Source organism: Pantherophis guttatus, chromosome 2 (assembly GCF_059756535.1).
Source record: "Pantherophis guttatus breed Tessera chromosome 2, ASM5975653v1, whole genome shotgun sequence".
Taxonomy (NCBI): Eukaryota; Metazoa; Chordata; class Lepidosauria; order Squamata; family Colubridae; genus Pantherophis; species Pantherophis guttatus.
Genome location: NC_142064.1, coordinates 290,597,276 through 290,622,339, shown reverse-complemented (window position 1 = coordinate 290,622,339; position 25,064 = coordinate 290,597,276). Strand labels below are relative to the sequence as shown.

Sequence of the window (25,064 nt, the reverse complement as noted above, 5' to 3'; positions counted from 1 at the left end):
TCCCTTGCAGGGTAGAGCTGAGGATTTTGGACAATACCTGCATGATAAAATTGCTCAGATTCGGGGCGGCCTGGACTCTGATTGGATAGCCTTGGACCGGATGACGGAAGTGAATCTTGAGAGTGTTATCTGGGAGGCGTTTTGACCATGTGACTCCTGAGGACGTGGACAGGATTTTGGGGAGGCTTAACGTAAGGTGACCAGATTTTAACATTGGTAAAGAGGGACATTGTGGGCGTGGCTTATTTTGTGGGCGTGGCTAGCTGGTCATGTGACTGGGTGGGCGTGGCTAGCTGGTCATGTGACCGGGTGGCCATGGCTATGTGTATAGGGTAAGGTGAACAGATTTTAACATTGGTAAGAGGGACACCATTGTGGGCGTGGCTTATTGTGTGGGCGTGGCTTGGAGGCCATGTGACTGGGTGGGCGTGGCTAGCTGGTCATGTGACCGGGTGGCCATGGCTATGTGTATAGGGACTACTCAGAGGGTTGGAAAGTCATTTCTGACAGGTCCTCACACTTTTGACCGGTCCTCACACTTATGACCATCCTCACATTTATGCCCGTGCAGCATTCTTAACAACCATGTCACTCATTTCACAACTGCTTCTCTTCACCATGGTGACAAGATAGGGCAAAAACGTAAAATGTGAGGACAGTCGTAAGTTCGAGGACTGGTCAAAAATGCGAGGACCAGTCAAAAATAACTTTTTCAGCCCTCTGAGTAGTCCATATGCATAAAAGGATACACCAAGAGAGGGATGAAGGAAGGGAAGGGAGATTAGAGTAGGAGTGAGGGTAAAAGAGGGAGGAAGAGAGGAGGAGAAGGAGAAAGGAAGAGGAAGTAGGGAGGAGAAGAAGAGGGGGGGAAGAGAAAGTAAGAAGGAAAGAAAAGAGAGTGGTGGTAGGTTTGAGGAGAAAGATTGCTGTACAATAAAAAAGATGAAAGGGAAGAAAGCCAACCCCAAACAAATATAAAGATATTAAGATAAAGGATGAATTGTTAAACTTTAAAGAATAAGAGAACAAATATAAATAAATAGCAATAATTAGAAACACACATACAAACATACAATGTATTTTCTTTGAACAGAATATTTGGCTGGTTCCCAAATTTTGGTAGAGCCTTGGTAGTACAGTGGTCTAAAGCACCCTGTTATTAAAACCAGCTGCCTGCAATTATTGCAGGTTCGAATCTCACCAGGCTCAAGGTTGATTCAGCCTTCCATCCTTTCTAAGGTAGGTAAATTGAGGACCCAGTTTGTGGGGGCAATAAGCTGACTTTGTATAAATATACAAAAGTATGAAGGCTATTGCTTAGCGCATTGTAAGCCGCCCTGAGTCTCCAGAGAAGGGCGGCATATAAATCAAAAATTTAAAAAAAAAATTTAAACAGTGTTTAGTCATTTCAATTAAATTTACAATGTCTATATTTCCTTTTTGCCATATTTATTCCTCATCTATTTTTTTAAAAAAACAATATTACCCTTTATCCTCATCTCTAATCTTAATCAAATTCAATTTTTCCCTTCTATTCTATATTATACCCCTTCTCATTGTCATCTATTTTTATATCCATCCTCACATTGGTTAATTATGTAATTATGTAATAAAGTTGTTTAATACAAATTCAACATTTTAATATAAATCAATTAGTTATATAACTATCTTTTTTGTATATTAATCAATATGAACATGAATATTCCAATTATTTCCATGCAATCCAATTTCTTACAAATCAATTAATTATATTTACCAATAATAATAAACCAAATAATTTCCCCCATATATTCCTCCAAAGAGGGACACCATTGACGGGGGGGGTGGGGATTCGGTTCTTGATTAAATATTTCTATATGGAGCATCAAAAATTTTCATACAACGCAAAAATAGTATTCTAATATATTTTTTTATTTCAACATAACTACAATTTACAAATATAATAAATAATTATTGTATAAATGTATAGTATTATTTTATTCTTTGTCATATTTCTCATTTGAGTGAATTTTTTTTAGTAGATTGCTGTCGTTGTTTAAAAGGTCATGAAATTTTTCACAAGAATTTGTTAAATTATATTTCACACATAAAATGGCTTTCAAAGTCTCAACACTTAATTGTGATTTTTCTGATGTCCACACTTTATTTACAGTAGAAAAAACGCGTTCAGTCGCAGCATTAGTTCCTGGTAAAGACAGCGCATATTCCACAATTTTTAGTGCATTATTGTATGGAACATGGTTTGTTTCAAAATGATGAAATATTTCTAACCATTTGTTCTCTATTGTGATTTTTGCTGATGCCCAAGATTTAACCTTTTCCTTATCAATATATTTTTTTAATAATGATACCTCATCAAAAAGATCATTTTCAGAAATATTACTACATGGGAAATTTTGAGTAATATAATCGAATGATTTTTGCACATTATTCCAATTAAGTTCTTGTTTTAATGTAACCCAATGAAAATGTTCAATATCATTGTAATGTACCGTCCACTCTTCTAAATAATCTATGCAGTTACTATAGAAGTTTTTGACATGATTCATGAAATCTACACGATTTATTGCACCTTGTTCTTCTAGCTGGCTTATACTATTACGGATAGTTAATGGAACAAAATTATTTTCTAACCGCTCTTGATACTGAAATTTTAAATTATTAACTTCATTTGCTACTTCGATTACCGAAATTTTGTCACCTTCAATAAGTTTTATAGCGTTTTGAAAAAGAGCTGCTTGATTGTGTACAAACTCTAGCCAAATTTTTGAAGATTCTTTTTCAAAAAACTCTTCTAAAATTCTAGGACATTTATCCTGTGATAGAAAGTAGGATTTCAAAGGATCGTATATTTTCAAAATTCTTTCGACAGCTGGCAAAAGAGCTAACCAGCGCATTTTACTGTATTCAAGTATTTTGTGATATTCGACTTCCGCAGTTTCACAAAATTCTTTAAGCATTTCAACGCGCACAGTGTATATATAGAAATAAGAATATATTTTAATAACAATATTTTCCACATCTACGGGCAACAAGTCAGCAGCTGTTTGAATGGCGTTATGTATTATGTGCGCTGCACAACCAACACCAATAATGTTTTGATTAAGGTTTTTGTTTAATTTATAAAAAATATTATTTGTACCTCTTCTCGCTTTTCCTCCAAAATTTGCGTTCGTGTTGTCTGCACAATATGCAATCATTTTATGTTTTAAATTGTTTTTTTCCAAAATATTAATAATGGAATTGAAAATTATTTCAGAAGTTTCGCCGGGCAAAGAAACGAAATCTAAAATTCTAATTTTTATTCCAGTTTCCAAATCAAAAAATCTAATAATGGTTGGAAATAACTTTATATCCTTATGATTAGATGCGTCAGAATATATGGATATAAAATTAATTTTTTCTAGATTTTTGTTTAATTCTGAAAATGCATATGGGAAAAGCACATTACACACAATTGCCTCGGATTTTGTTCTAGCACAGGCAAATTTTTTGTTGAATAACTTTCTGACAACTTGTGATGTACAGTCCATAGATCTGAAGGAATGATTGTGATTAATAGCATGAAAAGACATAAGTCCTTCTGCTAATGCTAATTTCTTTTCTTCGTCTCCATAAATTGTTTTCTGAAAAAATTCCTGTATTTTGGAGGAAGATGCAGCAGTATTTAAATATCTTTTATGTTTCTGTGTCCCCAAGTGCTTTGAAATATCATTCTTCCCGCCGTGAAAAATAGAAAATTCACCATTACATTTCTCACATTTTACCATGTAATCGCTTTTGGTTTTTTTAATAAAAGGAAATTCACTTCTTAGATCATCGTTGAATTTGCATCCTCTTTTCTTACTCATGTTAAAAATCTAAAAAAATTTAATTTAAAATTATATTATAAATTATTAAATACATATTGCTTAAAAACACAGTAAGTAGGTACATAATTACATGAACATATTTTATTGTTAGTTTAAAAATTAAATTAATTTAAGAATGCTGCAACGGGCATAAATGATGACTGGCCATAAGTGGGAGGACCGGTCAAAAGTGCGAGGACCTGTCAGAAATAACTTTTTCAGCCCTCTGAGTAGTCCATATGCACAAAAGGACTAACCAGAGGGCTGAAAAAAGTCATTTCTGACAGGTCCTCGCACTTTTGACTGGTCCTCACACTTATGACCATCCTCACATTTATGCCCGTGCAGCATTATTAACAACCATGTCACTCATTTCACAACTGCTTCTCTTCACCATGGTGATAAGATAGGGCAAAAAACGTAAAATGTGAGGACAGTCGTAAGTTCGAGGACTGGTCAAAAGTGCGAGGACCTGTCAGAAATAACTTTTTCAGCCCTCTGAGTAGTCCATATGCACAAAAGGACTAACCAGAGGGCTGAAAAAAGTCATTTCTGACAGGTCCTCGCACTTTTGACTGGTCCTCACACTTATGACCATCCTCACATTTATGCCCGTGCAGCATTATTAACAACCATGTCACTCATTTCACAACTGCTTCTCTTCACCATGGTGATAAGATAGGGAAAAAAACGTAAAATGTAAAGACAGTCGTAAGTTCGAGGACTGGTCAAAAGTGCAAGGACCAGTCAAAAATAACTTTTTCAGCCCTCTGAGTAGTCCATATGCACAAAAGGACTAACCAGAGGGCTGAAAAAAGTCATTTCTGACAGGTCCTCGCACTTTTGACTGGTCCTCACACTTATGACCATCCTCACATTTATGCCCGTGCAGCATTATTAACAACCATGTCACTCATTTCACAACTGCTTCTCTTCACCATGGTGATAAGATAGGGAAAAAAACGTAAAATGTAAAGACAGTCGTAAGTTCGAGGACTGGTCAAAAGTGCAAGGACCAGTCAAAAATAACTTTTTCAGCCCTCTGAGTAGTCCATATGCACAAAAGGACTAACCAGAGGGCTGAAAAAAGTCATTTCTGACAGGTCCTCGCACTTTTGACTGGTCCTCACACTTATGACCATCCTCACATTTATGCCCGTGCAGCATTCTTAACAACCATGTCACTCATTTCACAACTGCTTCTCTTCACCATGATGACAAGATAGGGCAAAAAACGTAAAATGTGAGGACAGTCGTAAGTTCGAGGACTGGTCAAAAGTGCAAGGACCAGTCAAAAATAACTTTTTCAGCCGTCTGAGTAGTCCATATGCACAAAAGGACTAACCAGAGGGCTGAAAAAAGTCATTTCTGACAGGTCCTCACACTTTTGACTGGTCCTCACACTTATGACCATCCTCACATTTATGCCCGTGCAGCATTCTTAACAACCATGTCACTCATTTCACAACTGCTTCTCTTCACCATGATGACAAGATAGGGCAAAAATGTAAAATGTGAGGACAGTCGTAAGTTCGAGGACTGGTCAAAAGTGCGAGGACCAGTCAAAAATAACTTTTTCAGCCCTCTGAGTAGTCCATATGCATAAAAGGACTAACCAGAGGGCTGAAAAAAGTCATTTCTGACAGGTCCTCACACTTTTGACTGGTCCTCACACTTATGACCATCCTCACATTTATGCCCGTGCAGCATTCTTAACAACCATGTCACTCATTTCACAACTGCTTCTCTTCACCATGATGACAAGATAGGGCAAAAATGTAAAATGTGAGGACAGTCGTAAGTTCGAGGACTGGTCAAAAGTGCGAGGACCAGTCAAAAATAACTTTTTCAGCCCTCTGAGTAGTCCATATGCATAAAAGGATACAGTAATTGAGAGGGATGAAGGAAGGGAAGGGAAATTAGAGTAGGAGTGACGGTTAAGAGAGGGAGGAAGAGAGGAGGAGAAGGAGAAAGGAAGAGGAAGTAGGGAGGAGAAGAAGAGGGGGGGAAGAGAAAGTAAGAAGGAAAGAAAAGAGAGGTGGTAGGTTTGAGGAGAAAGATTGCTGTACAATAAAAAAGATGAAAGGGAAGAAAGCCAACCCCAAACAAATATAAAGATATTAAGATAAAGAATGAATTGTTAAACTTTAAAGAATAAAAGAGAACAAATATGAATAAATAGCAATAATTAGAAACACACATACAAACATACAATGTATTTTCTTTGAACAGAATATTTGGCTGGTTCACAAATTTAAACAGTGTTTAGTCATTTCCTTTTTGCCATATTTATTCCTCATCTATTTTTTTAAAAAAAACAATATTACCCTTCATCCTCATCTCTAATCTTAATCAAATTCAATTTTTCCCTTCTATTCTATTTTATACCCCTTCCCATTGTCATCTATTTTTATATCCATCCTCACATTGGTTAATTATGTAATTATGTAATACAGTTGTTTAATACAAATTCAACATTTTAATATAAATCAATTAGTTATATAACTATCTTTTTTGTATATTAATCAATATGAACATGAATATTCCAATTATTTCCATGCAATCCAATTTCTTACAAATCAATTAATTATACTTACCAATAATAATAAACCAAATAATTTCCCCCATATATTCCTCCAAACCACAACTTAACCATTTCTGCTTTCAACACAGTATACAATTAATAATATCTCAATTATTACAATTCCCTAGTTAAAAAGAGCTTTTTTTTCTTTTGTGTTTTAAAATCTTGAACTCTCCTCTTTTGCCCTAAATAATTTTCCATTGTTTGCACTTACCTTTTTTGGTGAGGAAAAGGAAAATAAATCTGCTGCCTAATTTTCCAACGTTGCAAGCAAACCGCAAAGCCAACAGCCTGTTTTACTTTCAGTTTCGTTTTGAGCTTGGTTTGCACAAAGAGGAAAAAAAAACTGAGCAATTTAGCAAGAGCAGAGCCCTGTGCAAATCAGCTGAGAGGGGGAAGCCGAGCTAATTAACGTAGGGCGGCCCTTTGAAGCCCCGCGGCAAGAGTTTAAACAGGTTTTTTCCCTCTAGCCATCAACGGGGATTCAGGAGGCAGCCGGGAACCAGGAGGCAGAATGAAAAATCGGGACTTTTTTAAAACGCCACGGGACGCGGGACAAATTGCTCAAAAGCGGGACGTCTGGTCACCTTAGCTTAACGCTACATGTTTACTGAACCCATGTCCCTCCTGGTTGGTGCTGGCCTCCCGGGAGGTTACACGAGGCTGGTTTCAGGAGATTACCAATGCATAGTTGAGTGAGGGTGTCTTCCCATTTGCCCTGAAAGAGGCGGTGGTGAGGCCCCTCCTCAAGAAGCCTTCCCTGGACCCGGCTGTATTAGCTAATTATCATCCTGTCTCCAACCTCCGCTTCGCGGCGAAGGTTGTTGAGAGTGTGGTGGCAAGACAACTTCCTCGATTTCTGGATGAAGCTGTCTATCTAGATCTGTGCCAGTCGGGCTTCAGGACGGGTTACAGCACGGAAATGGCATTGATTGCATTGGTTGATGATCTCTGGAGGGCTCGGGACAGGGGTTGCTCCTCTGTCCTGGTCCTCCTAGATCTCTCAGCGGCTTTTGATACCATCGATCATGGTATCATGCTGTGTCGGCTAGAGGGGGTCGGAGTGGGGGGCACCATGCTACAGTGGTTCTCCTCCTTCCTCTCTGACCGCAGAGGTGGACCTCGAGGTTCCTCACGTGGGGTGCCGCAAGGGTCAGTCCTCTCGCCCCTCCTGTTTAACATTTATGTGAAGCTGCTGGGTGAGATCATCTGTGGCTTTGGGGTGAAGTGTCAACTGTATGCTGATGACACACAGTTGTACATTTCAACCTCAGGCCTCCCCAATGATGCCCTTGAGGTGATGTCCCGTTGCCTGGAGGCCGTGCGGATCTGGATGGGGAGGAAAAGGCTCAGACTCAACCCCTCCAAGACTGAGTGGCTGTGGCTTCCGACGGCCCGATATAGTCAGTTAACACCGTCGCTGGCTATTGGGGATGAGATCTTACCCCCCTCAGAGAGGGCTCGCAACTTGGGCATCCTCCTGGATTCACGGCTGTCTTTGGATGATCATATGACGGCCGTGGCCAGGGGGGCTTTTTATCAGATTCGCCTGATCTCCCAGTTGCGTCCATTTCTGGATTAGGACGCCGTGCGCACAGTCACTCATGCCCTCGTCACTTCCCGTCTGGACTATTGTAATGCCCTCTACATGGGGCTCCCCTTGAGGAGCACCCAGAGGCTCCAACTGGTCCAGAATGCAGCCGCGCGAGTAATAATGAGGGCGACTCGTCGTTCCCATGTAACACCCCTCTTGCGCGAGCTGCACTGGCTCCCGGTGGTCTTCCAGGTACATTTCAAGGTGTTGGTTACCACCTTTAAAGCGCTCCATGGCTTAGGACTTGGTTATCTACAGGACCGCATTCTGCCACCGATTGCCTCCCACCGACCATTACGCTCCCACAGAGAGGGCCTCCTCAGGGTGCCGTCGGCCAAACAATGTAGGCTGGCGACCCCCAGGGGGAGAGTCTTCTCTGCAGAACTTTCAGTGCCTTTTAGTAAAGTAATCCCATTTCTGGATCAACTGATCTATCGCTCTGTCTATCACTGATTGATCTAGTAGTCTGAGCCATTGGCTGAAAGGAAGAAAACAAAAAAGAGAAAATTCCCTGGGAAATTCATTTCTCAGCCTTTGCAAAGCGGGAAGGTTTGATCTCCTAATCGAGGCTCAAATCAGAGGATTGGAAATTATTTTGTATTCGTGGATTACATGCTCAACACGGCCACTCCCTTTGGATTTTAATAGTCAGTTTTATTTTTTAATACAGTTTGCTTATTTTTGAACTACTGGTTATAAATAAGGTTTTTTAAAAATGGTAATGTGGCAATGTGAGTATTTAGTTATTTTTCATTAGCCTTGCAGAATTTCGAGTCAAAGAATTCTCCCCCAAAAAGGGTCTCTAGCAGTTACTGTCACTGCGATACGTTTGCTCTTGAAGGACTTTTTAAAAATTGCTTCTTATAAACTCAAAGTTGGAGGAGTACGGAGCAGAAAGAGGAAGCTATGCTGGCTGACAGGAACTTGAAAATGCTATTCTGCTCTGCATGTGGAAGAACACAAAAATAATCCAGGCCAAACAAGGGGGGGAAATAGAAGGAGGGAGCTCTCTGCATACCCGCTTCACTTCCTGAAGGGAGAATAGAAATCTAATCACTTTTCCCTTTCTTACCTGATTTGGACGGTCAACCACTGTTTGATTTCCATCATAAAAACCAGAAAGCTTCATTCTTTGTTTCTCTGTAAGGAATAAATAATTTCAAAATCCATAATTAACAAAATAGGAGATATTCTATAGAAGAGAAGAGAGAACGAAGTTAAGACAGATGGGAAATTGGAGGATCTTCCATTACCTCCTGAGGTGTCCGGATTTGGATCTTCCCAAGGGATCCTCCTGAAAAACAGCTCCTGAGGGGGATTTGATGGGTTCTTCTTTCCCTCAGGATCTCTGATCTCCACAGTGCAGCACTTCCAGTAGGAGGAAGGAAAAAAGAAGCAGAATTAATGTACATCACGCAACGTAAAGTGGATTCCTATATTCAGAACGCCACCTCAAAGCCCCCAATATCCATCCGTGAGGTTGAATGAGAAACAATGGAACAATGTCCTACAAGAATAGGTGGGACATTGCCACATATTATGAATGTCAGAGAAGTTTGGGAAGGAAGGGTGAAGTATTCAAATAGATTCTCTATTCTCTTTTGAACTCTTACCTGCAACTCGACCTGCTCCTTCTGCTCCTCCGCTTGGCTCAGGAGGAGGCCTTCCGCCAGGGCCACCGCCTGGGAGCTGGTCTCTGCTCCACACTCCCTCACCCAGCCCTCCATCTCTGGGGGCAGAAGGAACAGGAGCTGCTCCAGAACCATCAGGTCCAGCATCTGGGCTTTGGTGTTCTTCTCTGGTCTCAGCCATCGCCTGGAAAAGCCATGGAGTCGGCTGCAAAGTCCTCGGGGACCCTCAGCCTCCAGGTATTGGATGGAGTTCCAGGGCGGAACTTGTGAAGGGAGGATGGTTTCCTCCTCCAGGATCTTCTGCCCGGTTCTTGTCCAGAGCTTCGCCCCCTTCCCAGGCTGAGCAGCTGAAGGGCCTTTTCCGCTTCCCTCCTTTCCAAAAGGTTGTGTCTCCATCCTTTCTCTGTCCTGCAGAGCAACTGCAAATGGCTCCAAGGACTCTGGTGGGTCTCCAGGTGCCTTTTCCTTCAGGGGACCATTTCTGGGGCTGCAGGACTGATCCCTGCAAGGGATTCCGCTCTTTTTCTTCTTCTTCCCCCAAGAGGAAAGTTTGCCTTGCAAAGACCACAAATGGCTTCCAGCTTCTGTATCTGAGAAGGGAAGAAAAAGAAACGCTAGACTCACCCGGAGCCTCTCCGTAAGTCCTAGAGAGGCAAGGCTCCAGTGGACCAATGGGGAAGTGCCTGGAGTCACCTTCTCTTGGCAGAGGGCGCCCCCTGGTGGATTTGGTGCAAAGTGCCAGGATCGTAGAAAGGGCAGGAAAGAGGAGTGAATGGGAGGGGAAAGGGAGAGGGCGGGGAGGATGGGCTTGGGAGTAGGAGGAAAGGCCCCTCCCAATGGCTCCCTGTCAGACAAAGGCTTCGATGTCTGTGCTTCTTTTCCCCCTTTTATATGAACCCAAATGCATGGAAGGAGGTTTTCCTCTTTCTTCTGTTGCGTTTCTAGAGCTGTTGATTATTTCTTATATACATATAATGGAACTCCACCTCCACCTCTTTCATTCGGCCTGCTTCTTATTTATGGAATGGAATGGAAGGGAAGGGAAGGGAAGGGAAGAGAAGAGAAGAGAAGAGAAGAGAAGAGAAAAAATAAATATTCTTTCTGGCAGCCGCTGAGATATCAAAAGGTGCCATCATGTCTGCCCTCCTTCTTTTCATCAGACTAGAAAATACCCAGTTCCAGGAACCAAGTTTTTTAAATATGTTTTTGCCTCCATCTTTGTTGCTTTTCTCTGCACTCTTTCTAGAGTCTCAAGATCTTATTTACTATACAAAACACAAAGAAAAATAGAAATAGGAAATTAAGGAAAGGAGAAAAAGAGGGGAAAAGAAAGTTTGAGGTACAAGAAAAAAGGGGGAAAAGTTGACTTCTTTTTAGCACAGTGCAAGGAAAAAAAACAATTATTCCAACCTGACAATTCCATCTAATGGACAAAAGCAAAGTCGTTTGTTTCCTTTGAACACTTTAAATGTGAAGATATTCAATTTAATGGCTGAAGAAGGTTAAGTGCACAATGGTCTCGAAGACCCTGTTGTGGTTGAGGGGATCTGTGCTCTGATTGGTTGCTGCGGGTGGAAAGGGGGCGTTTCCCTTTTTCCCGCCTTTTCCTTCTGGGCGCCGTTTGAGATTTACCTCAGGATGTTCCTGACTGTCTTCTCTGCTGTGAATCTTAAATTCATTTATATGGATATAAAACTAAAAGTTTGTGTCCGTATCTCCCTCTTCCATTGGACAGCAGCTGCGTATTTCCTCCACATTAAACTTCTTCAGTTGCACCTTCCAGTCGAGGGTTTTGATTTTATCTCCTGATTCTGACAACGAGGAGGCTGGTGTGGTGCAGTTCACCCTGTGCAGCTGGCACTCGAGTCAAACAATGAGGAGGCTGGAGAAGATGTGATGCCAGAGGCAGGGATTCAGCCAGGGCCTTCAGAACCTGGTGGGGACCTCGGCTGTAGAAAAGCCAGCACAAGGCCGCTAGCCAGTGGACCACTAGCAGCCTGATCGCAAAAGCGATCCTTAGAGCCTTGGTAGCACAGTGGTCTAAAGCACCCTGTTATTAAGACCAGCTGCCTGCAATTACTGCAGGTTCGAATCTTGCCAGGCTCAAGGTTGACTCAGCCTTCCATCCTTTCTAAGCTGGGAAAATTGAGGATCCAGTTGTGGGGGCAATAAGGTGACTTTGTATAAATATACAAAAGGATGAAGGCTATTGCTTAGCGCATTGTAAGCCGCCCTGAGTCTCTGGAGAAGGGCGGCATATAAATCATTTAAAAAAAAAAAAAGCGATCCTCACAATTACAATAATAAATCGCTTCGAAAGCTCACGCTCACGGGGTGGTTGATAGGCAGGGACAGATAGAGGGAGAATAGGCCCATTTCACGGAGGAAAAGGCTGGGTAGGACCAGGAATTCCTCCCCATTTCATCTGCAGGGGATTCTGGAATTCTCCCTAAATGACTTAATTAGAGGGTTAATCAAGAAGGGAGGGCCCACTTCCCCTGCTCCCTCCCTGCAGACGTTTCATAGGAACAGAGAAGATGGGGCTAGGATGGGGGTGGCAGCAAAGGAGGGAACCTGGGGCTCCTTTAGCTGGAAATTGAGTCAAATGTCACAAGGAAAAAGGGGGGTCAAGAACTGGCCACAAAGTTGGGGTGCTCCCTCCCCGAGGGAGGAATGGGAAGGAATGTCCCCTTCCTTCCCTTCCCATTTGCAATTTCCCAAAACATGGAAAAATTCTGGGCAAGATTTTAGTGTTTGTGTGTTTTTCTTTTTCATTGCAATACTTTTTCAGGTCTCTATTTTTCAGGTCTCTGTAAGGAAAAGCTGCCCAAAATCTCCAAAATTTCCTTGTCCGGCCACCTGTTCTTCAGCCACTGGACCTCAACGGGTAAAAGCCCATCGTGGTGCACAAGGAGGATGGTGTTGGGGGAAGCGGGTTCCATTGTGGTGGAGGAGATGGTGATGGTGGGCTTGGCTGGAGGGAAGGAAGGAAGAGAAGGAGGCACAGGAGAGGCACAGGAGGACCCAGAATAGAATACAAAGTTGGTTACTTCAGATGCCACATGGGACTGACTGACCATGCAGAGCCATGCCAAGATCCTTGCTGAGGGGGGGATTTGGGGGAATGCAAAGGGAGACCCCCCAGACCTGGCTCTGCCTGCAGCTGGCTGGCCTCCTTCCAGGTGGGGAGGGGTCCGAGTCCCAGATGGCAGCTTGGCCGGGATGGGGTGGCAGGGGTGGGTTCTACTTACCTTTACTACCAGTTTGCAACGGGGCCGCACGCTCTCGCTTCGCTCCCACGCTCTTTTGCACAGGTGCAGAACCATTTTGGTGACGTCGGGGTCAGTGGGTGGAGCCTCCCGCCGGTTTTACTACCGGTTCTATAGAACCAGTGCAAACCGGGGGCAACCCACCACTGGCGGCAAGAAGTGTGGAAGGGAATGAGGGGGGATCTTGGGGAAAGGGAAGGTGGGGGCAGATTGAGGCTGAATCAGTAAGATCCAGGGATCACCACACATCCTTGGACTGGATCCCTCTTGATCTCCTCCTTCACCAAATCCTCTAAGTGGCACAATTCTTAATGGGGGGGTCTGGGTCAGCCCCCCAAGAGGGTCCTTTAAAGGTTCACTCCAGCTCAGAGTACTTTGCTAACAGTGTTTCTAAAAGTTGAGGGATTGTTTTTAATAACTGTTAATTCTATGATGCTGAAGAACATTCAATTTGTTATTTGTAATTTGAAGGAGAGCTCTAGTATGGTTGCCACCGAAAGAACAACTTTTCAGGTGTGGGTTGTTGTTGTTTTTTTCATAATAAGCCCATTTGCGTCTGGGAGCCTTAAAAATCTTTGTGGAATACAGTAGCTTAAAAAAAGGCAGTGGCTTTGGGGGGTTGCTCCTGGTTCGCACCGGTTCGCAAGAACCGGTAGTAAAAATTTGCAGTAGTTCAGAGAACCCGTAATAACATTGGCTGGCCACGCCCCCGAACCGGTCCCCGGCCCGGTTACTGCTCGCTTACCCCAATCTCTTAAGGTTGTAGAAAAAATGCTTTTAAAAGTTAAAAAAAAATTGGCAACGCCTACCCAGTCACATTAATCCCCCCACCTAGCCACACCCACAAAAATAAGCCATGCCCACAAAACCAGTAGTAAAAAAATTTAGTACCCACCCCTGGTGAGCCCCCCAAGATGGTCCTTTAAAGGTTCACTCCAGCTCAGAGTACTTTGCTAAGTGTTTCTCACTGTTGAGGGATTGTTTTTAATAACTGTTAATTCTATAATGCTGAAGAACATTCAATTTGTTATTTCTAATTTGAAGCAGAGTTCTAATCTGGTTGCCACCCAGACAAAGAACAACATTTCAGGTGTGGGTTGTTCTTGTTTTTTTCATCATAAGCCCATTTGTATCTGGGAACATTAAAGATCTTTATGGAATAGCTAAAAAAAAAGGCAGCGGCTTTGCAAAGTGAAAATCGTGAGTAAGCAAGAAATGCAAATTCTGGATGAGAAGAAATATTTCAGCAAGAAAACGGATGGAGCATTTTAAATAAGTGGAAATTGAACAGTTTCAAATTGGCATTTTATTGAAAACATTTTGAACTCGTATAGATTACTTTTAATAGTTGATTCAGCCTTTCATACTTCTAAGGTCGCTAAAATGAGGACCCAGATTGCTGGGAACTTTTCTGACTTTGTAAATTGCTCAGAGATAAAGTGGTAAAGCATTGTGGAGTAGCATATAAATCTAAGTGGAATCGCTATTGCTATATAGTTTCTCCCCAGCATGGATCCTTTTATGAGAAGGAAGATGACTATTGTGAGCAAAACTCTTTCCACACTCCGTGCATTATACGGCTTCTCCGTATGTGTGGATCCTCTTATGGGAAATAAGACTACTTCTATGAGCAAAGGTCTTTCCACATTCCATGCATTTAAATGGTTTCTCCATTTCCTGAATGGAGCTTTTTGTGGTTTCTAAGTCCATTTTTCCGAGCAAAACTCTTTCCACACTCCATGCATTTATACGGCTTCTCCCCTGTATGGATCCTCTTATGGGAAATAAGATGACTTCTTTGAGCAAAGGTCTTTCCACATTCCATGCATGTATATGGCTTCTCCCCTGTGTGGAATCTTTTATGGGAAATAAGACTACTTCTATAAGCAAAGGTCTTTCTACATTCCGTGCATTTATACGGCTTCTCCCCTGAGTGCAGCATTTTGTGTCTTGTAAGTCCATGTCTCCGAGCAAAACTCTTTCCACAATCCATGCATTTATATGGCTTCTCCCCTGTGTGGATCATCTTATGGGAAATAAGATTATGTTTTTGAGCAAAGGTCTTTCCACATTCCATGCATTTAAATGGTTTCTCTCCTGTGTGTACCTTTTTGTGTCTTGTAAGTCCATTTCTCTGAGCAAAACTCTTTCCACACTCCTCGCATTTATACGGCTTCTCCCCTGTGTGGATCATCTTATGGGAAATAAAATGACTTCTTCGAGCAAAGGTCTTTCCACATTCCGTGTATTTATACGGCTTCTCCCCTGTGTGGATCATCTTATGGGAAATAAAATGACTTCTTCGAGCAAAGGTCTTTCCACACTCCGTGTATTTATACGGCTTCTCCCCTGTGTGGATCATCTTATGGGAAATAAGATTACCTTTTTGAGCAAAACTCTTTCCACAATCCATGCATTTATATGGCTTCTCCCCTGTGTGGATCATCTTATGGGAAATAAGATTATGTTTTTGAGCAAAGATCTTTCCACATTCCATGCATTTAAATGGTTTCTCTCCTGTGTGTACCTTTTTGTGTCTTGTAAGTCCATTTCTCTGAGCAAAACTTTTTCCACACTCCTCGCATTTATACGGCTTCTCCCCTGTGTGGATCATCTTATGGGAAATAAAATGACTTCTTAGAGCAAAGGTCTTTCCACACTCCGTGTATTTATACGGCTTCTCCCCTGTGTGGATCCTTTTATGGATAGTAAGTTGCCAGCTTGTCCTAAAACATTTTCCACATTCCAAACATTTGTAAGGCTTCTCTTTTGTGTCAATCGCTTTTGGAGAAGTAAGGAAGTTATTTCCAAGAGAAAGAATGAATGTCCCATTGTAATTTTGTCCGTTGTGTCTTCTTATAGCATCTTCTCCTTTGTTTTGGGTTAAATCCTGTTCATTTACTAGTACTTTAGCTTTGATTAGCTTCACAATTTTCCCAACATATTTTTTCCTTATTTTCTCTTGTTGGGCAAGAAAGTCTTGCATCGGAGCATCAGTGGAAGATGAGCTTTCCTGATTCCAATTCTTTGACTGGTTTCTCTCATGGCTTCCTAGTTCCATTCGAATTCCAAACTTCTCCGTTCCATCTTTAGCATTGATCACTTGGAACAGTTCACAGGACTCTTGATTCTCCTGCCCATTATTACCTTCGAAGCAAAAGGGAAATGAAAATAACAAGGTTAGAGAAAAAGATCAAAGCGTAGAAAGTCAAGTGAATTTCCTTCTGAATTCTGAATTCCTTCTGAATTTCTCCAAAATTCCATTAGTTGTATGTTTGCACGCTTACAGGGGTGTGATATAGACATGATGATTTCTATATTCATAAGTCATGAAAGCTTTCAGGAAATTTCTCCTTAGTTCTAAATTGCTTCTCTCCTTGATTATTTATTTAAATATTTATTTATTGGTTTGATTTATATGCCGCCCTTCTCCAGAGACTCAGGGCGGCTTACAATGCTTTTTAAGCAATAGCCTTCATACTTTTGTATATACCTGCTTAGTAGGGCTTTCGCCCCCCCTCCAAGTGGTGTTCTTATTTATACAAAGTCAGTTTATCGCCCCCACAATCCGGGTCCTCGTTTTACCTACCTCGGAAGGATGGAGGATGAGTCAACCTTGAGCCTGGTGAGAATTGAACTCGCAGTAATTGCAGGCAGCTGGCAGCTAAGTGCTACTTTAACAGCACTTTAGTCTGCTGCACCACCAAGGCTCCTTAGCTTCCACCCATTGCTTCTTGTCCAACCCTCAGGTGCTTTGGAGAATAGCTTGACTTCCTCTTCTTTGGGGCAGCCCCTGAGATATTGGAACACTGCTATCATGTCACCCCAGTCCTTCTTTTCTTTAAACTAGACATACCCAGTTCCTGCAACTGTTCTTTGTTTTAGCCTCCAGTCCCCTAATCCTCTTCATTGCTCTTCTCTGCACTTTTTCTAAAGTCTCGACATCTTTTTTACATCGTGGCGACCAAAACTGAATGCAATATTTGGCCAAATAAAGCTTCTCTTGATCTCGAAGTCTGAGTCCTTTGATTTTCTGCAATACCCCCACAGATAAGTTCAAATATTTGATATTTGATCAATAAATAAATAGAAATGGAAAAATAGAGATAAGAAATGGCACAGAAAGCATCTAAGCAAAGAGACATTGACTCTTTCCTTCCTTGGGAGTACGAGAAGATCCTTTCCTTCTCCCTCCCAGGAGACGATATCTGATTAGTGGTTTTTTAATAAAAAAATTAACTATAATTTGTCTTCTTTAACTCTCTGATTGGGGACTAGAGAACTCTTACCCAGAGAGGCCACGTTCCTATGGTTTTCAAGCATGACTTCCGAATACAGCGCTTTCTGGTCAGGATCCAGCTGAGACCATTCCTCCTCAGAGAAAGACACAGCCACCTCCTCGAAGGACACAAGACTCTCCTGAACACGGAAAAAAGAACAGAACAGGAGGATTCACAAGATCTGTTCATCTTCATGAATGATTTAGACAAGAGGAGAGAAGGGGAACTCATCAAATTGGCAGACAAGACCAAATTGACAGGAATAGCAACACTCAAGTTACAGAAGGATCAACAGATTGGGCCCCATCTAAAAAAATGAAATCGACAGTGAGAAATGTAAGGTTCTACATTTAGGAAAGAAAAACCAAATGGACTGGCACAGAAGAGGTGATACCTGGCTGAACAGTAGCAAGGGCAACAGGGGTCTTGGAGTCCTACTGGACATCCACTTAAACATGAGTCAGCAGTAGGCTACAGTTGCCAAAAAGAAAGAAAAAAACCCAACAGAATCATAGGCTGCATTAAGAGGGACAGAATCAAGATGACATGAAGTGTTAGTACCACTTTAAAAGGCCTTGGGAAGACCACACTTGGAATATTGCATCCAGTTTTGGTTGCCAGATGTAAAAAAGATCTTGAGACTCTAGAAAGAGTGCAGAGAAGAGCAACAAAAATTATTAGTGGACTGGAGGCTAAGACATATAAAGGAATTGGGTGAGTCTGGTTTGATGAAAAGAAGGACTAGATGGGGTGACATGATAGAAGTGTTCCAAGAAGCAGTGGACGGAAACGATTCAAGGAGAGAACCAACCTACAAGTAAAGAGAAATTTCCTGACATTGAGAACAATTAATCAGTGGAATGACTTGTTTCTAGAAATTGTGTAAAAGGCGAAAGATTTATACGATCTGAAGAGAAACCAGAGTAGAAATTGTGGGTGCTCCAACACTGGAGGTGTTTATGAAGAAATTGGACAGCCATTTATCTGAAATTTTATAGGGCTTTCTGTCTAAGCAGGGGGTTGGACTAGAAGACCTCCAAGATCCCTATAAACTCTGTTATTCTGTTCCATTGTTCCCAAAATCCCAAAGTAAAGATACACACTAAGTTAAATGGCTGTGCATCACACAAGTCCAATGGTGGGATTTTGCCGGTTCTAGGCGGTTCGGTTAAACCGTTTGTTAAATTACTGGCTCGCCCCGACCCTTGCCAATAAATAGTGGGGGCGGGGCGGGGCGAGGGGCAGGCGAGCCAGTAATTTAACAAACGTTTCGGTGTTTTTTTGCAATTTATTGGCCTCGCAGCACACCGAACCTTTTGTTAAATTGCTAGCTCGACCGCCCCTCCTCCCACCCGCGTCGCGTCAGCCTACCCTGGCCCAGGGCTGGGCATTTGTGGCTCTTTTACAACCTGTGGACTTCAATTCCCGCCTAGCCCATTCTGGGGAATTGTGGAGAATTCTGGGAGTTGAAGTCCACAAGTCTTAAAGCTGCCAAGGTGGGAGACATCTGCTGTTACACTGTAGAATCCTTTCAAGCATGAAGATGGCCAAGTATCCTCCTTGAGAGACAACAGTTGAACATCAGGAGGGCTGTTAGAGGGCAGGGCTACATTTGGAAATTTTTACATTTTTGCAGGTGGTGCAATACGATCTGGTGTCTGCAATGGAGAGCAAAATCCGGCTTCTTCTCTCCGCTGTAAGTGCGGCATCAGGATTCCACCTTGGTATATTTACGGCACAAGGCAGCCCTCATCTCTTGCCGCTTGGGACTCGGAGCGGTAAACAGCGTCTGGTTCGGGGAGCAGCCGGATTTTGCTCTCCATTGCTCTCTAAGCCCCATGCAAGCTCTCGTCTCTCGAGGAGCGCTCCCTGAAGTGGTGCGGGAAACTTTGGTGGGCTTCTCGAGAGATGAGAACTTGCAGGGGGCCGAGAGAGCAATGGAGAGCAAAATCCGGCTGCTCCCCGAACCAGACGCTGTTTACTGCTCTGAGTCGGCAGGAAACGAGGGCTGCCTTGCACCGCAAATATACCAAGGCGGAATTCTGATGCTGCACTTACAGCAGAGAGAAGAAGCTGGATTTTGCTCTCCATTGCAGACACTAGATCGGCCCCCTGCAAGTGAATGAGAGAGAGAGAGTGGGGGAGAATGGAGGAGAGAGAGAGAGAGAGAAAGAGGGGGGAGAGAGAAAGAGTGGGGGAGAGAGAAGGGGGAGAAAGAGAATGGGAGAAAGGGGGAGGGAAAGAGAAAGAGTGGGGGAGAGAGAGAAGGGGGAGAGAAAGAGAGAATGAGAGAGTGGGGGGAGAGAGAGAGGGGGAGAGAAAAAGAATGAGAGAGAGTGGGGGAGAGAGGGAGAAAGAAAGAGGGGGGAGAGAATGAGAGAGAGGGGGAGAGAGGGAGAGAGAAAGAGGGGGGAGAGAGAAAGGGGGAGAGAGAGAGAAAGAGGGGGGAGAGAAAGAGAATTTTAATTTAATTTAATTTAATTTAATTTCCAATTTATATACCGCCCTTCTCCCTGAGGACTCAGGGCGGTGTACAGCCAAGATAAAAAACATAGGATACAAATATTAAAACATTTAAAAATATATATAAATTTTGGCCCGAAAGTTAAGAATCACAGACTAATTAAAAGAATTTAAAAATTTTAAAATTTTAAAAATTTCTTCTTAGGCCAACCCGGCTTGTTGAAAAAGATGGGTTTTCAGGGAACGGCGGAAGGCATTGAGGTCCTGGATTCTTCTTATCTCCGGGGGCAACTGATTCCAGAGGGTGGGAGCCCCCACAGAGAAGGCCCTCCCCCTGGGGGCCACCAGCCTACATTGTTTGGCTGATGGCACCCTGAGGAGGCCCTCTCTGTGGGAGCGCACGGGTCGATGGGAGGTCGTCGGTAGCAGCAGGCGGTCTCGGAGATAGCTAGGCCCTATGCCATGGAGCGCTTTAAAGGTGATAACCAACACCTTGAAGCGCACCCGGAAGACCACCGGGAGCCAGTGCAGCTCGCGCAGGAGCGGTGTTACATGGGAGCGCCATGTTGCTCCCATCACTACCCGCGCTGCTGCATTCTGGACCAGCTGGAGCCTCCGGGTGCTCTTCAAGGGGAGCCCCATGTAGAGAGCGTTGCAGTAGTCAAGGCGAGAGGTGACGAGGGCGTGAGTGACTGTGCACAAGGAATCCCGATCAAGAGGGGGGAGAGGGAGAAAGAGGGGGGAGAGAAAGAGAGAATGAGAGGGAAAGATTGGGAGAGAGGGGGAGAAAGAGAGAAAGAGGGGGAGAGAGAATGAATGAGAGGGGGAGAGAGAAAGAGAATGAGAGAAAGAGTGGGAGAGAGAAAGAGGGGGAGAAAGAGAGAGAAAGAGGGGGAGATAGAAAGAGCGGAGGGAAAGAGAATGAGAGGTGGAGAGAGAGAGAGAGGGGAGAGAGAGAGAGAAAGAGGGGGGAGAGAAAGAGAATGAGAGAGAGGGGGGAGAGAAAGAGAATGAGAGAAAGAGTGGGAGAGAGAGAGAAAGAGGGGGGAGAGAAAGAGAGAGAAAGAGAGGGGGAGAGAGAGAAAGTGGGGGGAGAGTGCCTGAAGGACCTATCCCGTCACTGGGAGTCCAGGTGCTTCAGCAAGTGGTGTGCTGGATTCGTATTAGTGGTCCACGAAATTTAAAATTATGAACTTGGTGGTCCCTGAGGTCCAAAAGATTGGGGACCCCTGCTCTTGAGGATTTAAGTAGCTTAACTGTGCTTGCTTGCCAATACCAGAATTACAGAGTTGGAAGGGATCTTTGGAGATCTTCTAGTCCAGGGATCTCCAACCTTGGCAACTTTCTCTGCCTGGGCCTGATGCTTCCTGAGAGGCAGGGGGTCTCTCTGAATGGGACCCCCTCCCCAAAAGGCTGGCCCCACAGCCCTAGCTCAGAGGTCTTCAAACTTGGCAGCTTTAAGACTTGTGGACATCAACTCCCAGAATTCTCTAGCCAGCTTTCTGGGAGTTGAAGTCTGCCAGGCTTAAAGTTGCCAAGGTTGGAGATCTCTGGACTAGAAGATAAACGATGGCATAAATGATGACCGGTCAAAAGTGCGAGGACCTGTCAGAAATCACTTTTTTCAGCCCTCTGGGTAGTCCCTATGTGCATACGGACTACTCAGAGGGCTGAAAGTTATTTTTGACCGGTCCTCGCACTTTTGACCAGTCCTTGAATTTACGACTGTCCTCACATTTTGGTTGAATGATCTTACAATAGGGGACCTAGTCATTAAGTCCCCTGTCATGGACAGATCATTTGCTCCTTCAGCTGGACTTTCGGACTGCTGCCCCTCACTGCAGGGAGAGGGAACCGACCAGGTGGTCCCGTCCCAGGCGCCTGATGGACCCCGAGAGGTTCCTGACGGAGCTTGGGCCATTCCCAGAGGCTCTGACTCACGGCTCGGCTGAGGAACTGGCGGCCGCCTGGGACAGGGCGGCTGCCGGAGCCTTGGACCGTGTCGCACCTTTGCGGCCTCTGACTCGGTGCCGTTCTCAATTGGCTCCTTGGTTCTCTGTGGAGCTGAGAGAGATGAAGCGCCGGAAAAGATGCCTAGAGAACGATTGGAGGTCTAGCTGCACCGAATCTGACCGAACACAGGTGAGGTCTTATACCAAGACCTACCTAATGGCAATAAGAGTGGCAAAATCTAACTATTTTTCCAGTCTTATTTCATCTGCAGAGAACCACCCAGCCACCCTGTTCAGGGTGACCTGCTCTCTACTACAAGTGGGAGCGAGGGAGGATCCCTTGCAGGGTAGAGCTGAGGATTTTGGACAATACCTGCATGATAAAATTGCTCAGATTCGGGGCGGCCTGGACTCTGATTGGATAGCCTTGGACGGGATGACGGAGGTGAGTCTTGAGAGTGTTATCTGGGAGGCGTTTGACCATGTGACTCCTGAGGACGTGGACAGGATTTTGGGGAGGCTTAACGCTACCACATGTTTACTGGACCCATGTCCCTCCTGGTTGGTGCTGGCCTCCCGGGAGGTTACACAAGGCTGGTTTCAGGAGATTACCAACGCTTCGTTGAGTGAGGGTGTTGTCTTCCCATCCGCCCTGAAAGAGGCGGTGATGAGGCCCCTCCTCAAGAAGCCTTCCCTGGACCCGGCTGTATTAGCTAATTATCATCCTGTCTCCAACCTCCGCTTCGCGGCGAAGGTTGTTGAGAGTGTGGTGGCAAGACAACTTCCTCGATTCCTGGATGAAGCTGTCTATCTAGATCTGTGCCAGTCGGGCTTCAGGACGGGTTACAGCACGGAAATGGCATTGATTGCATTGGTTGATGATCTCTGGAGGGCTCGGGACAGGGGTTGCTCCTCTGTCCTGGTCCTCCTAGATCTCTCAGCGGCTTTTGATACCATCGATCATGGTATCATGCTGTGTCGGCTAGAGGGGGTCGGAGTGGGGGACACCATGCTACAGTGGTTCTCCTCCTTCCTCTCTGACCGCAGAGGTGGACCTCGAGGTTCCTCACGTGGGGTGCCGCAAGGGTCAGTCCTCTCGCCCCTCCTGTTTAACATTTATGTGAAGCTGCTGGGTGAGATCATCTGTGGCTTTGGGGTGAAGTGTCAACTGTATGCTGATGACACACAGTTGTACATTTCAACCTCAGGCCTCCCCAATGATGCCCTTGAGGTTATGTCCCGTTGCCTGGAGGCCGTGCGGATCTGGATGGGGAGGAACAGGCTCAGACTCAACCCCTCCAAGACTGAGTGGCTGTGGCTTCCGACGGCCCGATATAGTCAGCTAACACCATCGCTGGCTATTGGGGATGAGATCTTACCCCCCTCAGAGAGGGCTCGCAACTTGGGCGTCCTCCTGGATTCACGGCTGTCTTTGGATGATCATATGACGGCCGTGGCCAGGGGGGCTTTTTATCAGATTCGCCTGATCTCCCAGTTGCGTTCATTTCTGGATCAGGATGCCGTGCGCACAGTCACTCACGCCCTCGTCACTTCCTGTCTGGACTATTGTAATGCCCTCTACATGGGGCTCTCCTTGAGGAGCACCCGGAGGCTCCAACTGGTCCAGAATGCAGCCGCGCGAGTAATAATGGGGGCGACTCGTCGTTCCCATGTAACACCCCTCTTGCGCGAGCTGCACTGGCTCCTGGTGGTCTTCCAGGTACATTTCAAGGTGTTGGTTACCACCTTTAAAGCGCTCCATGGCTTAGGACCTGGTTATCTAAAGGACCACATTCTGCCACCGATTGCCTACCACCGACCAGGAAGCTATGCTGGCTGACAGGAACTTGAAAATGCTATTCTGCTCTGCATGTGGAAGAACACAAAAATAATCCAGGCCAAACAAGGGGGGAAAATAGAAGGAGGGAGCTCTCTGCACACCCACTTCACTTCCAGAAAGAAAAATAGAAATCTAATCACTTTTCACTTTCTTACCTGATTTGGACGGTCAACCACTGTTTGATCTCCATCATAAAAAACAGAAAGCTTCATTGTTTGTTTCTCTGTAAGGAATAAATAATTTCAAAATGCATCATTAACAAAATAGGAGATATTCTATAGAAGAGAAGAGAGAATGAAGTTAAGACAGATGGGAAATTGGAGGATCTTCCATTACCTCCTGAGGTGTCCGGATTTGGATCTTCCCAAGGGATCCACCTGAAAAATACCTCCTGAGGGGGATTTGATGGGTTCTTCTTTCCCTCAGGATCTCTGATCTCCACAGTGCAGCACTTCCAATAGGAGGAAGGAAGAAGCAGAATTAATGTACATCACGCGACGTAAAGTGGATTCCTATATTCAGAACGCCACCTCAAAGCCCCCAATATACATCTGTGAGGTTGAATGAGAAACAATGGAACAATGTCCTACAAGAATAGGTGGGACATTGCCACATACGATGAATGTCAGAGAGGTTTGGGAAGGAAGGGTGAAGTATTCAAACACATTCTCTATTCTCTTTTGAACTCTTACCTGCAACTCGACCTGCTCCTTCTGCTCCTCCGCCTGGCTCAGGAGGAAGCCTTCCGCCAAGGCAACCGCCTGGGAGCTGGTCTCTGCTCCACACTCCCTCACCCAGCGCTCCATCTCTGGGGGTAGAATGAATAGGAGCTGCTCCAGAACCACCAGGTCCAGCATCTGGGCTTTGGTGTGCTTTTCCGGTCTCAGCCATCGCCTGGAAAAGCCATGGAGTCGGCTGCAAAGTCCTCGGGGACCCTCAGCCTCCAGGTATTGGATGAAATTCCAGGGATGAACTTGTGAAGGGAGGATGGTTTCCTCCTCCAGGATCTCCTGCCCAGTCCTTGTCCAGAGCTTCCCCCCCTTCCCAGGCTGAGCAGCTGAAGGGCCTTTTCCGGCTCCCTCCTTTCCAAAAGGTTGTGTCTCCATCCTTTCTCTGTCCTGCAGAGCAACTGCAAATGGCTCCAAGGACTCTGGTGGGTCTCCAGATGCCTTTTCCTTCACGGGACCATTTCTGGGGCTGCAGGACTGATCCCTGCAAGGGATTCCGCTCTTTTTCTTCTTCCCCCAAGAGGAAAGTTTGCCTTGCAAAGAGCACAAATGGCTTCCAGTTTCTGTATCTGAGATGGGAAGAAAAAGAAACGGCAAGAATTAGACTCTCCTACAGCCTCTCCACCTTCTCTGGGGCTCCAGGGCTTAAGGAGAGCGAGTGCAAACTCCCAGAGAGGCAAGGCTCCAGTGGACCAATGGGGAAGTGCCTGGAGTCACCTTCTCTTGGCAGAGGGCGCCCCCTGGTGGATTTGGTGCAAAGTGCCAGGATCGTAGAAAGGGCGGGAAAGAGGAGTGAATGGGAGGGGGGAGGGAGAGGGCGGGGAGGATGGGCTTGGGAGTAGGAGGAAAGGCCCCTCCCAACGGCTCCCTGC

At 44.6% G+C, this 25,064-nt stretch overlaps 1 protein-coding gene across 1 annotated transcript in view; it reads right to left on the bottom strand.

The window, feature by feature from the left end:
• LOC117656688 (uncharacterized) overlaps positions 1 to 24,862 on the bottom strand; it is a 32,590-nt gene extending 7,728 nt beyond the window's left edge. The window contains 10 exon segments of the mRNA XM_087885395.1: positions 9,102 to 9,169; positions 9,283 to 9,397; positions 9,643 to 10,612; positions 12,520 to 12,634; positions 14,402 to 14,603; positions 14,605 to 16,076; positions 17,219 to 17,348; positions 23,620 to 23,687; positions 23,801 to 23,915; positions 24,157 to 24,862. Of these exon segments, the coding sequence (XP_087741521.1) occupies positions 9,102 to 9,169; positions 9,283 to 9,397; positions 9,643 to 10,612; positions 12,520 to 12,634; positions 14,402 to 14,603; positions 14,605 to 16,076; positions 17,219 to 17,348; positions 23,620 to 23,687; positions 23,801 to 23,915; positions 24,157 to 24,570 (3,669 nt within the window). The 5' untranslated portion in view covers positions 24,571 to 24,862.
• Between the last annotated feature and the right edge of the window lie 202 nt (positions 24,863 to 25,064).